Here is a 15,465-nt window from a genome sequence, read left to right as displayed (position 1 = left end):
TCTTAAGAAGAGATTAAATTAAATTCTTCAGAACTTCCCAGCTAACTTCCTGGAGCCTGCTGTCCTTGTGCTTTAAAGTGACAGTGGAAACATTTGTCCAAATACTCTACTGTAAAAGTACCATCGATCATTTATTATATGGACACAGGACCATCAATAGCCTAAAGGTACCCTGGATGGGTCTAGCTAGCAACAGGGGAGAAGAATGGATGGTGATCCTCGCATGGGACAGTGGCTTTTTCCTTCTTTGCAGGGGTTGGACTACATGATCCTCAGGGTCCCTTCCAACTCTGCAGTTCTATGATTAGCTAGCTGATATGCAAAATTCAATACCCAGTCCACTACCTCTTTGCTCACTGCTAACTTTCAACACAGTCACAATGTTGCTGCCATGGTCAAAGCAACAACTGGCAGAAATATCCCTTAAATGCAAGCGGCCAGCTTAGGCTCTAGACCTGGCAACACTTTGCCCCTCTTGGCTCACTAGCCAACCATCCAACATTTTTTGTGCAGAACTGTCTATTCCATGGATAGGCAAACTAAGGCCCAGGGGCCGGATTCGGCCCAATCGCCTTCTAAATCCGGCCTGCAGATGGTCAGGGAATCAGCGTGTTTTTACATGAGTAGAATGTGTCCTTTGATTTAAAATGCATCTCTGGGTTATTTGTGGGGCATAGGAATTTGTTCATTTCCCCCCCAAAAAAATATAGTCCGGCCCCCCGCTGAAAAAGTTCGCTCACCCCTGGCTCTATTCCAACAACCATTTCCTTTAGCCCAGACTGCACTTGACAGAGGGGTTCATGAGTGGTGCATTACTGGCACCATTATTTACCCAGCACTCCAGAAATGGTAGCCAATGAAGTGGATTTGGTGGGATGGGGAGAAGATGGATGGGACAAAATCATATGTTTTTTGAACTACACAGTATTGGACAGGTAGATGCCTCTCCCCTCCTTTTGTGTCATGTATAGTCACTTCACGGCTTGCCACTCTGCCCTTTGATGTTGCACATCCTCAATTGAAAGGGAAAAGGAAACTAAGCAGTGAAAAAATTGTTTTCTAAAATCCTTCCAAAATACAGCGCAGCATTGTAGGCTGTTACCTGTAATTGCTGATGCCTGCGATTCCTGTTCAGTCAATATTGAATATCCTAAGTAGCCCAAATATTCCAGGCAGCGCTGTACATCCAAATACGTAGTTAGTCTGACGGAGAGAACAAAAAAATTAATTTTCTAAGTTGTCTAAATTCCTCTGAGTCTAGAATTCCAATATAAGGCACTTCAATATTTGTATGTAAAGATGAAGTAAGCCTATACATTTACAAAGACTTGTAAAGAAATCAACGTAATTGAAAAAATTATCTTTTCACATGCATTATCTCAAAAAGGCAAGTTGTTGTCAAAAAACAGGGAATGGAAAGGAAGGACAGAAGGGCATTCATTCTGTCTGCAGAAAGCCAAGCCATTCCATACCACTTCTAGTCACAGTGAGGCAAGGAAGAAGGGCTACCCCTATGCTATCTATATAATCAGTTATCAGTAATCAATATATTCATATATGCTCACACATAATCAGGGCTTACAGTATTTTATAATCCATTTTGAATCAAAGGGAAGCTGTGCCTTAGCTAACTGCAAACTGCTTGGAACAGCAAATTAGGAGCCGACCTTTCCCCTACAAACATCCGTGTACCCTGGACAAGGGGAAGACGTTAATCAGAGATTCTGGTACAAAATCCCCTCAGATAAAGGCTAAATTAATCCACAGAACAGGAAGAGCAAAACCACAAAATCTCCAAACTCCCTGTCCTGTCATAACTAGGGGAGAGGTTAGACAGAGCGTCACTGCAAGCAACGGAAAGCAGAACTAGAACTCAGTGCTTGACCAGTGCTTGACCAGGAGCTGGAAGCATGGCAAGAAGCTTGCTAATTGGCTAATTTTCACTGACAATATCGTGACTGCCTCATGGTTGTCTCATGATCTATGATTTGCTGTGATTTGCTCAGGTATAAAGACCTCTGGATTTCTGTCAATCGGGGTCCCAGTTCCTTTTGGAAGAGATTCCAAACTGGGTCCTTATTGCCTGGCAATAAACTTCACCTCCTCATTCTCCATTGCTGCGTCTGCCTGATCCTTATTTAACGCCAAGCGAGTACCTGCTTGCGTTCACGTGCTTCAACAGTAATTAAGTGTCTCCTGGTCAAGCTGCCGTTACAAGACGTTTTAGCAAGCAAACGCAGAAGGCATTTTCTGGGAGACTTGCTAGCTTTCAGCTATGGCAGAATCAACTGGCAAAGCTTTTCACGGACTGCAGACTTAGAGCTATAAGCTCCACACACCCTACCAAAAAGCTCCCTACAGATAGAAAAATAACATGTTAGGCTAGACTGAAACCCTACCCCTTTCTTCCAAATGTGCTTGTTGTCAGTGTATAAATAATATAAATAATAAATTATAAATAATAAATAAATAATAAATAATAAATTATTATTATTATTATTATTACAGTGGTACCTTGGTTCTCAAACACCTTGGTACTCAAACAACTTGGAACCCAAACACTGCAAACCCAGAAGTAAGTGTTTCGGTTTACGAATATTTTTTGGAAGCCGAACGTGCTCCGTTTTGTGTGTTATGCTGAGGTCTGCCCATTTTTGCTATTTATTTTGCATTTTTGCGGTTCTTTTTGTTTTGTTTTGTTTTTGTGACTGTGTGGAACCCAGTTCAGCTACTGATTGATTGATTGTGTGACTGCAGTACATTATTTATTGCTTTCATTTTATGGATCAGTGGTCTCTTTGGATAGTAAAATTCATGTCAAATGGCTGTTTTAGGGGTTGTTTTTAAAAGTCTGGAACAGATTAATCCATTTTGCATTACTATCTATGGGAAAGCGCACCTTGGTTTTGGAACGCTTTGGTTTTGGAACAGACTTCCGGAACGGATTAAGTTTGAGAACCAAGGTACCACTGTATTGGTTGGGGTGCTTTAGGAGGTAGGGGAGCCTTCAGTCACCTGAGATTGTTACCTGCAGCAGGAAGCAGGAAAAACATTACCAGCCGCTTCTGATGATTGTACAAATTAGCTATGGCCCTTTCAAACCCAGAATGGACTTTGTCAAATCACTTTGTGCCCTTAAAGCTAAACTGGTTGGATCGATTATGAGGAGTCATTCCTTGCCCACCCCTCAAACTCTGGCAGCCCTTTCAAAAAGCAAAATAAATACAGAAGTTTCACAGTTTAAGTGTCACACTTACGTCCACTGAGAGAGAAATCCCTGATACGTTATCCACCCCCTTTCGTTTGTACAAACGGTGCTGTTGACATCTGGTCCCCACGGCATATAAGGGAAGATTTTGAACAAATCCTTGAGTTCATCAGGAGACAAAGCACAATCCCGGTCCTGAAAACAGATTTAGGAAACGCTGGTGCTTTTTATTTATTCATTATTTACAAAGGTGTGTTCTGTTTAAGAAACAAATATGGGCTTGCAAGCAATGTATAGAAGAACAGAAGTGAATGGTAATCACGAAAAGCAGAAAATAATTAACTAAGCCAGTCGAATAACTCCCCATAATGCCCTTGCTTTTCCATAATTCTTTAAGCCTCGCCTCTATTGGCTTAGATCATGAACCTCCTGGACAGGGAAACACCTGTTATGTAACACAGTCACTTGACCCGTGAGCCCTTGAAATAAACACTTTGGATTTATTGCCTAGGGTAAAGGAGATTTCTATGGGTCTCTCAGAGTATTCTCCCCACTGCCCACCCACCCAATACTTTCAACAGTACAGACATTGCTGGAAGGATGCAATGAATATTCCTTACGCAAATAGCCCAAGTCAGATTAAAAGCTTACCAAATCATGCTTATCAAAAATGCTTTGGAGGAACAAATATGCATGGTGATTCAACTCTGTTGTGCAGTCCGGAGGTATTTTTAATCTGGTTAGAGAGCAAGAAACATTTTTATTATTATTACAAAAGTGTCTGCGAGATGTCCACAAGCAGGCAGGGCATGAGGGAAACAATATGAATGTAGTTCTATCCAACATATGCATACACACATAAGATATTTAAGTATGAAGATGTTGCATTGGATTAAGGAACCTACCTTTCAAATGTATAACAATTATTTGCATTTAGACTTTTTTAAAAAACAAAAGAACCTACTGATACCTACAAAGGAAATAAATACTCTGGTGTCAGCTCGAGGTCATCATCATATCCAAAACGCCGCAATACTGTCCAGGTTGTTTCATGTCTCCCTCGCTGAATAAATAGTGTGTGTAGAAAAAGAAAACCTGGAAAAAAGAATGTTTTTAAATTACTAATCTTGGCCACATAGCAATGACAGACGTTGGGATTTTTAGATGTTAACAGAGGGTGAGCAAACTCACTCATTTGGAGTGAGCAAATAATCTTCAGAGTAAAATCTCCTACCCCCCAAGAATCTCCTGTAAAAACTGTTGCGTTAAGCTTGCAGTTTTCCAAGTCGCAGCTGTAGTGACAGCACACTGAAAACTGCCTCCACCTCCAAGAAAATACTAATTGCGATTCCTCCAGCTCACCTCTTGGTGGCAGGTAATACAGTGAATTTGGGAGGGGTTTAAAATTAAAGAAAGTGCTCTATGTACTTTTGCTTGCATGTTTATCTCAACCTTGAAAATATCCAGAAAGGCAGAGAAATGCACAGATGGAGCTAATTTAAGACGCTGCCATTTTGGAGTGACAGGTTCTGTGGACAAGCCCATTATCTACAATTTAATATATCCATAACATAATGGGTACTACACTTCGGTGTATTAACACTTAAAAACATGCAGTTGTGTGTGGCTTCAAAAATAGCAAGAGGTTAAGTAATGCATTCTTGTCGTTATCTTTGTGTCATCTTCAGGGTCCATCCCATCTTCATATTTCAAGGAAGAAACATGCAGTGTTTACCCTTTAATGTTAATCCATTATCTGCAACTCCATCGCTTAGATTTTTCCGGACTACATTCTTTACGTCTTCCAGTGCTTGAGGTGCCAACGGTGTATTAAAACAAATTCGCTAAAAAGAAGGAGGAGGAATATTAGAACTATTTCAAACCAAGGCTTGGTAATATACATTCAGTGGCCTGGAACATTTCACTACAGCCCATGATCTCATGTTAGAACCCCAACTTTCATACCAACAAGCAAGCTACCAGATCCCACAGTAGCAGGTGTTTGAATGCATAGTGCCAACAATGGCTACAGGCTCAGAAACAAGATCATGGTTTCTAAGCCAGTCTTGTAGTTAAGCAGTGGCTTGGGGGCAAATAAAACTTCATTTGATGACCACATGAACTATCTATCTATATCTATATCTATACAGTAATACCTCGGGTGAATAACTTATTACGTTTTGGAGGTCCGTTCTTAACCTGAAACTGTTCTTAACCTGAAGCACCGCTTTAGCTAACGGGGCCTCCCGCTGCAGCCATGCCACCGAAGCACGATTTCTGTTCTCATCCTGAAGCAAAGTTCTTAACCTGAGGTACTATTTCTGGGTTAGCAGAGTCTGTAACCTGAAGCGTCTGTAACCCAAGGTACCACTGCATTTATAATTTAGTTACCGCCCTATACCCACAAGTCTCAGAGCAATTCACAAGATAAAATAGCTTATTGGGTTGGATCCAAACTCCATTCCTAAAGGCAGTTCTGTTCAAGGGATGCCCCTGCTGGTAGGGAAAAGACTTGCCAGTTCACCATCCCACCAGCACGGCCTCCCACACAGTTCCAGGGGGTCCCCCAATCCTCCAGGGCGGTGTGGGTGGGGTTGCAGGGTTAGAGAGGATCAGTAAAAAAAAAAATCTTCTCCCTTCCCCTGCTGCTGGCATTCCTCGGATACATCATAAACCCGTCAAAGACTGAAGATGCCGTTCTGTCTATGGAAGGTAGTTTGAATCCAAGGTAATGTGCATGAGCTCAGAGTTCTGCGTGTGAACGGATTCTGCCCCACAGCGTCAATCTCTCTCTGTCTCTGTCTCCCAGCAGAAAGCACTCAAATTAGGCACACCCAGAGCCCTGTTATTTTCTCCCTGCCCCTCCATAGGAGGGAGGAAGCATGAACATACACAATACTAAGGGCAGGCAAAACTTGTAATTTTCATGCAGAGGCAACAGAAGCAAAGTGTGCAGCTCTGTTTCCGGAAACACAGAAATCCTGGGGTGCTGAATGGCTGTCCCCATTTTTCTAGGTTATTATTATTATTATTATTATTATTATTAATACCCCACCCATCTGGCTGGGTTTCCCCAGCCGCTCTGAGTGGCTCCCAATAGAATATTAAAAACACAATAAAACATCAACATGATAAAACATATTTGAAGGTGGGGTACAGTATCTGAGTTGGGGGAAGGCTATAAGTTTGAATAGCAGTAGTACTGGGAAAGGGGGTGATTAACGTTTTACAGATGGACCATTTTTATGGTCTTACAGTCGTTTTCTTCCAGAGGTAGAAAGCAGAGATACCATAGGTGGGAAAGCAGATGGAGAGAAATCTTCCTTTGATGCTACTTTTTGTTTTTGCCGGATAGGCTCCTGCCCAATCACAGGTATACAAAACCCCTAGATTCTGCATTTCCTCCTTTCCTTCATATGGGCAGTGGGGGAAACAAAAATGACGCCAAAAGAACCCGAAAGCTCCCATTCCAGACACCCGAGGTGCGACTCTACATTTTCCACATCTACAGTGGTACCTCAGGTTACATACGCTTCAGGATACAGACTCTGCTAACCCAGAAATAGTACCTCGGGTTAAGAACTTTGCTTCAGGATGAGAACAGAAATCGTGCTCTGGCTGCGCGGCAGCAGCGGGAGGCCCCATTAGCTAAAGTGGTGCTTCAGGTTAAGAACAGTTTCAGGTTAAGTACGGACCTCCGGAACGAATTAAGTACTTAACCAGAAGTACCACTGTACTGCTTTTCTCCCAATCTGGCTGCTGCTAAACAATCCCCTCTCACAGGCTGAAATTTTTGCTGGACAGGCGGGCTTAGGAAATGGAAGAGTGACACCTCTCTTCGCTATCGTATCGCTGTCCCGTCCCCCCCATCTCTCTCTCTCTCTGCCAGAAGAGAAAGCAGCGGACAGGATCCCAAATGCCGCAGGCTTTTCCTCTCTCCTGTCCTGCCGCAGACCTGCTCTGCCTCCTGGCAAAAGCCTTCCTGTAAGGCTGGGGGGACTCTCTGGATCAGCACCTCCTGAAGCATAAAGGACTAGATCCAGACAAGAAGCATTCTGCCTCCTGTGAGCGGGAATGTTTTCCACTTTGGGGTGGAAAGGAATGCATTAAAATTACACCACTGGATCTGGCTGGTTTGCTTTCCTTAGGACGGAGGTAATAGCCACAGATAAAACGCAGCAGGCGACAGGAGGAGAAGAGAGGTACCTGAAAGAAGTTGAGTTCTGCATCGTTAAGGGTGCCATCGTTATCCTGATCGGAAATCCTGAAGATCCGAGTTAGTGCTTTTATACAGGCAGGCTTCATCTACAGATCAAGAAAAAAAAGCGAGAAGTGGGGTTTCTTTTTATTCTGGCAAGCCTGCTATTTTTTTTTATTCAAGAGGAAAACCCTAAACCCTGTTTTTTTTAAAAAATGGGACAGAATTCTAACAAAACTCTGCACACCCTGCTTCTTTTCTGTTTGTGTATGCTAGGAAAAGGAAAGGAGGGGAGCTGGGACAGAGAGCAGTGCAAGAGACAGGCAGTATTCCCCCCCCCCCCCAGACTTTATTGTAAACCTGAACTTTTGATCTCTTAATGCTGACTTGTAAAGTGATGGAACTGCCATTCTGTTTTGCTGTGGGTCTTTTGCAGCACATCTTTAGGATGGGGAAAGCTACTAATTAATCTTCAGGATTGGGCAAATAAATATAAATATTTGAGCATTTTCTCTCTCTGTGTGTAAATGAACGTTTTGCCTGTAACAAGCTTGGACTGAGAAACATGCTGAAGAACTGGAGGACTGATCATTATCCATCCCTTTCGTTCAAGTTCTTCATCAACTCAAGAACAAAGATCAGTAGGAGCTTTCATGGTGGCAGTGTTAAGCCTTGTTAGGATTAAAACAGATAAGCTTTATAGTTAAAGAGTTTAATTCCAAAAGGGGCTTAAGTCAATTTTGACTAACATTCCATTTGGAAGAAATTTATTTCTGACTAGGGCCTTTTTGAATGCAAACACAATTTTCAAGGCTTGCTAACGCAGTGACTTAGGCCCCAAAATTATACAAGTCCCCCCCCCCCATATTGGTAGGACTCACAGCAACATCTACAGGCCAAAATTGAATTTTTTTTGGTCAAAATTGACTTAAGCCACATTTGGAATTACAATCTTCAATTTTAAACTTATTTCTATGTTTGTATTCTGCCCTTAGATTTGTGAAACACTGGTGCACCTGAATATTGAGAATGATAGCTGTTGAATGTCTTAGTCAGGGATTCGGATATCCTAAAAATAACACCCAGAACATATGGATATTTGTATTTACTGCTGTTGTATTATTACCATCCATTACTGTCATTTCATCAGACCTAGTTCTTCAGAAAACCAAGAAGCCAGACAAGCTCTATCAAGGGGGAGAAGGCATTTAAGGACAGTTGTGTTGGTCACCTAGACAGGCTTTCCTCCATCTCAGCGATCGAACATGATTTCAAATGGGACTTGCCCCAGCATGTAACTCTCCAAGAGCCATCAGGAAACCATCTGGATCCATCAGTCTCTGAGGGCAGGCCGTTCTAGCCAATCTACCACAGACTGAGTGCCTGTCTAAAACCCTATGAAGTCGTGGCTCTGTCCTCCACCTTCAGACCACCTTCATCCTGCCCAAAACACACACACGAGCAAGCACGACCTACCATGACATGGAAGAGTGGAATGCGGGCCTAAAAATGGTTGCTGAAACCTCCCAGAACTATCAATCTGGGGCACTCTTGCGTTCAAGAGGGGAGTGTGTTGGGCAGAAATATGGGCAGTAGAACAAAATCTCTAAAACTGGGAGGGTAGCTGTCACAGCAACCTAGATCTCCCTTGGATTGGGAGAACAACCAGAAGCCCCAATATATTTAATGTTTCTTCTCTTATGATGCCCTCTCCAATTTCCACTACTGTATCTCCTCTGACAATTCTTCCTGGAATACCTCGACCCAGGCTACCCCAATATCAAATTCACACTACATGAGTATCAGCCTCAAAACAAAAGCAGAGGATAGCAAAGATTTGGGAACTCCAACAGGTGCCTCTTTTAGCTTTACATGACTGAGAAATACCAAAGCGCTCTTTTTGGAGACACAAAGGACTGTGCTGGTGCACAAACTTTAGGGTATATTACCCGCAATGCTGATTTTATAACACAAAAGCAGTGAAATACCTCTTTTTCCTCTGGACAATAGAGGGGTCCTGTAGGATGCAGAACAGCTTTCTGCGCATAATAAAATAGTTCGGATATGTTCTTCAAGTTCTTGGCTGAGCACTAGAGGGGGAAAATGAAATTATGAGTCTTGTCAGCTTAATAGAGAAGCAGGGGGAAATCCTTGTCCATATGCACCAGGCTGTTTTCTTTGGCCAAGCAATGAATATTCTACATTTTATTGACTCGGGTCCTGATGGGATTATTTTTTACGTTGAATGGTTTTAACTGCTGTTTTATCTTGTGTGTTCTAATGCTGTTTCATGCTGTTAAAGTTAGTTGACTGATCTACACCGTTTTATTTACTGATGCCTTAACCAGCTGTTATGGTTTTACTGTCAGCTTAAAATGTTAGTTTACATTGAAAAGTGGGTTATAAATACTTGAAATAAATAATGGACTCTGGAAGAATACAGAGACACTAAACATAGCATCAAGGCAGCTTTAATTCCACACAACATTATTTTAATGCCAATATCATCCCCAAAGCAGCTCACATCAATAAAAAAAACTGAGATGAAGGCCCAGAGGTGGTGATGGCTCTGGTCTTTTGAGATGGTCCTCAAAATCTCCTGACCCTTTTTCTCCCGTTTGGAAACACAATTTTTTTGGGGGGGGGGGGCTGGAATCCAAGGTTGCACAAGCAGATTTCTGCTCGTGAAACCCACTGGAGCAAATTTTGGAGGTGGGCAGCTGAGAGAAGTTGTGTACAGGCCTGCATAGGTACCATTCTAGAGAACCCTTTAATTCTGCTTTTAAGCCTCCTGGGTGCACTGCGAAGCCCAGTGCTGGTGAAGCCTCCAGTCACACAACTGTCTTAATTTCCCAGAGTGATTGATGGAAATAAACTAGCATGTGCTAAACGTCATGTAAATGTTCTGTTATGCACAGGCCCTTCTATCACGGCTTACAGAAAAAAGTGACAGGACACCCAGGGAAAGGGGAGTGGTGTGGGAAAGAGGAAGATAAGGCTCCATTTTGGCATTGTCAAATGTGAGTATAGCCCTGAACTATACTGGGAGGACAATAGCAGCAGAAGAATTTCAAGGACGTTGGCAAGAGACCCAGAGAAACAGAAGTGGGACATATTAAACTGACACACACAGTTTGAAAAGAGTTAGAGCCTCACCTGAAATGCTATCAAAAGTTAAATAATGTAACAACACAAATAGAAATCATAAAGAATGCAGATGTTATCTAAGTGATTATTATAACAACTGGAACATAACTAGAAGTTAACAAGAACATGAATCGCAGAAATATAAGAATTTGATGAGAGAACTGGCTATGGAGCGCGGGAAACCACTTTAATAAAATTGTATTAAAGTGAGCAAATCTTATTAAAGTTAACAACGTAACCATTAAGCCACTGTGATGCTAAGAAAAAGCTTGTTTACCTCTACGCAAGTTTCTATCTCTGTATATTGGTTCATAATGGGAAGGATCGTCTCCATACTACTGTATTCAACCAGATCTGATTTGTTCCCAACTAGTATAAGAGGCAGCCTGAAAGTAAGTTGAGAAAAGTTTTCGCAATCAAATATAATAGCAGTTATTTGGCACCTTATAATACTACCATCATTATGACTGTCCACTGAACTATTATATAAGCAGGTTTGTGTTTCAATTTAGTAAAAATGAAACAAGTCTGAGTAAAACTGGGTCTTCTTCCAGAGCAAGCATTTGCAAAATTGAAGATTCTGATTTCTCTTGGAAAAATATTTATGACTAGCAAACCAGTTAGCCAATGAAAATTACAATGCCTGCTAAACCTAAGTCATAAAAGACTTTACTTTGAAGTTCTTTACAGCAGGTGGCCTCAAAGCCAAGAGCTCGGTGTGTGTATCAAAAAATGAAAAAGTGAACAATAATTAAAAACAAGGCAGCCTTGAAATTTCAAGTAACCTCCGTACAAATTCATGTACTATACATTCACTAAGTGTATTAAGTGTACCCAGTGTATTAAGCATATTCACAAAGTCTCCCCATATAATGTACAAGCTAATTGGAAAATGACATTTTTAAAAATTTAGGAAACTTAAAAACAGCTTCCTGAAGTGTTTGCCTAAGATATGACCTGATTTAAGTCAAGCAAAGAAAAAATGTTTAGAAGATAATTTGAATTTCTCATCAACCTTCTTCTGAAACACAATTGCAATTTCAGCTTCCAACACTATTCTTTAGTTTAACTATTTGGATTTAAATAGTTTAACTATTTGGGTTTAAAGAAATAGTGTTTTGTGAAGCATGTACCGCCCTTAGATAAATAATTGTCAGAACGCTGCAGCTCGCCAAAGACTATAAATGTTACGTTCATAACAACAATTGGCCAAATAATAAAAGACAAATACAGTATAAACCCCACATAAAGTAGATCATGAGTGTTTAAGCAGTAAGTGTTCAGGCCTTATTTCATACTGACGCTTTTTGCTTCAGCAAAGCTTGTAAACCAGTCTCAGATTTACATTTAATCTATTTACATTGTTTTAAACTTATGTACCTGCTGTCTTTGTCTGTTCTTTCATTAATGAGAGGAATCCATCGACTTGTTACCTAAATCAACAAATTAGTGTTAATTAATATTATTAGACTGGGCCGTTATTTACATTCAACCCGAAACAAATGTTTTATCACATTCTTTCTGGATTCAATGAGTATTGGAACCCCTTGAAAAGACTGGCAGACAAATTCCTCCCAAGAATTGGAATAAAATTTGGGAATCCTGACCCTAAAAAACATTTTCGAGTTTTTAAGTGGAAAATGCTTTAAAATATTATACAGATGGTATCACACTGCTCTGCAAATGTCAGAAATGTCAGAAATTGCCCAGTTGCTGGAGGGGTTGCAATAAATTTGGTATGTATTATCATTTATGGTGGGAATACCAGCTGGTGCAAGATTTTTGGAATTTAATTTTGACAGAAATGATAAATACGACTAAAGTTTTCCAGAATTAATACTATGGAAACACCAGAAGAATGGAAAAACAAGTCAAACAGCATCCCCAACAACCAGAAACTCAAAGAAGCACAGAAACGTAGTTATTCTCCACCCAGAGAAACTTGTGTTTCAGTGCATTTTCTCATTATTTCAGTGTTTTGGAAGTTGGGAGTCCTTCCCTTCTAATGCAGAATGTTCATGCAGTCAGGTTACAAAAATGCTAGCTTTTTCTATCCCCCACACTCTTCCTTAAATGTAAGAACAGGAGGAAGAGGCCAATGCACAAAGGCAGTTGTAATGTACTTTGCAAGATTGAAAATGTTGAATTGGGGGGGGGGGCGTATTTGGCATATGCAGATAAACCACGTCTTGACATTCAAAGCTTTTCCAAATGAGAATCTGGACACCTTAAATATAAACTTGCACATTCAAGGGGTCGGCTACATCATGAACACCAGCTAGAACGCAACAAAAATGCTTTCCTCATACCTTTTCAATTGAATTCTTGTTGTTAACTGCATATACAATGCAGATTACATTCGCCTGGAACAGAGAAGAAATAGCCAGATGAGGACAGTAAGGTTTTCCGAGGTTTAAGCACCTAGAAGAACAAATCTTAGCATACATTACGGGTGGAAATGGTAAAAGCTGTGTAACTGTAAGTAGAGGTTTACTTATGAATATGATTCAGTCGACAACTAAAATCAAGATGACACAAATAGACAATATGCATTTATCTGCATATTGGGCTGTAGTGAACGTTGTGCGAGTTGAAGACCAGTTTGCAAAACCAATCTTTCCTTTCCTGTCCAGTCCCCTGCAATGCCTTATATCCCCAGAAAGTCTTAAGAGAAAGCCAGAGGTAGGGAATCACCCAAGATGAGGTGGAGGAATCTTGCACTCTGTTGCAGCAAGATTATTCTGCGTAAAGTAGGCCAGAAACACAATTAATTGCATTTATCTTTTGTTTATAGATCTCAAGCATGTGCTTCCTTAAGTCAGAACAAAAAAAGCTGGTGGGAAGGACTTTTTCTTCCACGGGTTTTGCAAAGATTTCTCCAAAAGATGTTCTATGAAGAAGGAGGAAAGTCTGTTTTCCGCGGCAGCATCTGGGTTAGCTGTGACTAAGAGAAAAGGCTTGCTTCTTATGCCTATTGGTTTGGGTCCCACAGAGCAATAGCTCAAGCAGAAGGCAGCCCTAGTTGGTGTGTCATGGAATCGCAGAGTTGGAAGGGACCACGAGGGTCATCTAGTCCAACCCCCTGCAATACAGGAAATCTTTGGCCCAACGTGGTGCTCAAACCCACAACCCTGAGATTAAGAGTCTCATGCTCTACCAACTGAGCTCTATTACACACTATTGTATCCTATGCCACATGGGGTGTGTCCCAAACCTTGGGAGCAATGGTGTGTGCAGGCAGTGAGAAACTTCTGCTCACAGCTCATTGGATCCAAGCCAATACATTGGTGCCTAGCAAAACGAAAAGAATCCGTTCTGTGATTCTCTTCGTCTAGCGGTTTTTTCGTCTTGCGAAGCAAGCCCATTGACGGATTAGCGGATTAGCGCTATTAGCGGCTTTTAGCGGCTTATCTGCTGATCGGATCAGCTGATAAGCGGCTTAGCGGCTTAGAAAAAGGGGGGGAGGAAAAAAACCCAGCAGGAACTCTCAAGACATTGTCGTCTTGCGAAGCAAGCCCATAGGAAATTCGTTTTGCGAAGCACCTCCAAAACGGAAAACTCTTTCGTCTAGCGAGTTTTCCGTCTTGCAAGGCATTCGTCTTGCGGGGCACCACTGTATGCTCACGCGGTAAAAAATGGAAAACGCCAAAGATTACTTCTTGCAGGGTTCTGGCTTGTAGGCTGGAAAAGCATTTTTTTTAAAAAATAAAAGATAGAGCTTTGAGGACTTGACTTGATCCAACAGCTGGCCTCAATCATGGCATTTCAGTTTTCAGCCTAGACACAGCCAACATGGTGTTCTCCAGCTATTGCTGGAATATAACTCCTGCCAGCCCTAGCTTGTATGGCCAATGTTGTTGGCCATCTTGAAGGTTGGTTACCAATGATCTAACCCAATGGCAGGAGATAGTGAAGGAGAGCATTTTACAGTCTGAGGCAGGGGTCAGCAAACTTTTTCAGCAGGGGGCCCAGGCCACTGTCCCTCAGACCTTGTGGGGGGCCGGACTATATTTTGAAAAAAGAAGAACGAATTCCTATGCCCCACAAATAACCCAGAGATGCATTTTAAATAAAAGCACACATTCTACTCATGTAAAAACACCAGAAAGACCCCACAAATAACCCAGAGATACATTTTAAATAAAAGGACACATTCCACTCATGTAAAAACACGCTGATTCCCGGACAGTCCACGGGCCGGATTTAGAAGGTGATTGGGCCAGATCTGGCCCCCGGGCCTTAGTTTGCCTACCCATGGTCTGAGGGTTTGCAAGGTAACTAGATCATTCTCTACAGAAATCAACTTGTGCAATCTTATGAACATTACACCACACATATACAAAAAAACAAAATAAACATCAGTCACCTGTTATTTTACAGGCTGCACCAATTCCCCACACCTGTGCTCAGAGAGCTATGCCCTTGAATGACTCCAGAACAAATTAAAGCTAGTCTAGTCTTTCTTAGGGTGATATAATTTCACCCCGACACTGTTTTACAAGGCATAAAACAAAGCATTTCGGCGCAAAAGGCACATTTGACTCACTTGTGATATTTCATTATGGAGCTGTTCGTCACTTTGTTCGGATTCTGTGTGAAACAAGAGAAGTTTGGTTATTGTTCGTTTGCTCTGTGATGGTGATGATTCAATAAATGAAGTATATGAAAACTGCTAATGAAGTGGATAAGCATTTGCCAACCGGAATCAAGTTTTCAGCTAAAAATACATTCTGTCTAAAGCTGACATATTCACCTTTCTTAAAAAGTTTTACATCGCCTCCAGCAGATGCCATCATCTCCTCAGGCCTTCTTTAATCAAAGACCAGGTTTCTTACATTTTTTTTTCTTTAGTAGTTTTCACAATGTTTGTGGCTACATTATGCAAGAGGATTTTTTCAGAAAGCAACAGCAA

At 41.4% G+C, this 15,465-nt stretch overlaps 1 protein-coding gene across 4 annotated transcripts in view; it reads right to left on the bottom strand.

Moving 5' to 3' along the window:
* RHOT1 (ras homolog family member T1) overlaps window positions 1-15,465 on the bottom strand; it is a 55,570-nt gene that overhangs the window by 24,854 nt on the left and 15,251 nt on the right. For all 4 annotated transcript variants that reach the window (XM_083490022.1, XM_083490021.1, XM_083490023.1 and 1 more), the window contains exons 4-14: window positions 15,100-15,143; window positions 12,863-12,916; window positions 11,934-11,986; window positions 10,831-10,939; window positions 9,395-9,496; window positions 7,415-7,513; window positions 4,944-5,052; window positions 4,183-4,303; window positions 3,860-3,944; window positions 3,258-3,403; window positions 1,103-1,203 (exon numbers count right to left, since the gene is read on the bottom strand). In XM_083490022.1, the coding sequence (XP_083346148.1) occupies window positions 1,103-1,203; window positions 3,258-3,403; window positions 3,860-3,944; window positions 4,183-4,303; window positions 4,944-5,052; window positions 7,415-7,513; window positions 9,395-9,496; window positions 10,831-10,939; window positions 11,934-11,986; window positions 12,863-12,916; window positions 15,100-15,143 (1,023 nt within the window). The remainder of the gene's footprint in view (window positions 1-1,102; window positions 1,204-3,257; window positions 3,404-3,859; window positions 3,945-4,182; window positions 4,304-4,943; window positions 5,053-7,414; window positions 7,514-9,394; window positions 9,497-10,830; window positions 10,940-11,933; window positions 11,987-12,862; window positions 12,917-15,099; window positions 15,144-15,465) is intronic.

This window comes from Podarcis liolepis (genome assembly GCF_965112155.1).
Source record: "Podarcis liolepis genome assembly, chromosome: 2".
In the NCBI taxonomy this organism is placed as follows: domain Eukaryota; kingdom Metazoa; phylum Chordata; class Lepidosauria; order Squamata; family Lacertidae; genus Podarcis; species Podarcis liolepis.
The sequence above is the reverse complement of the archived record's forward strand: the minus strand, read 5'-3'. Positions and strand labels throughout refer to the sequence as shown.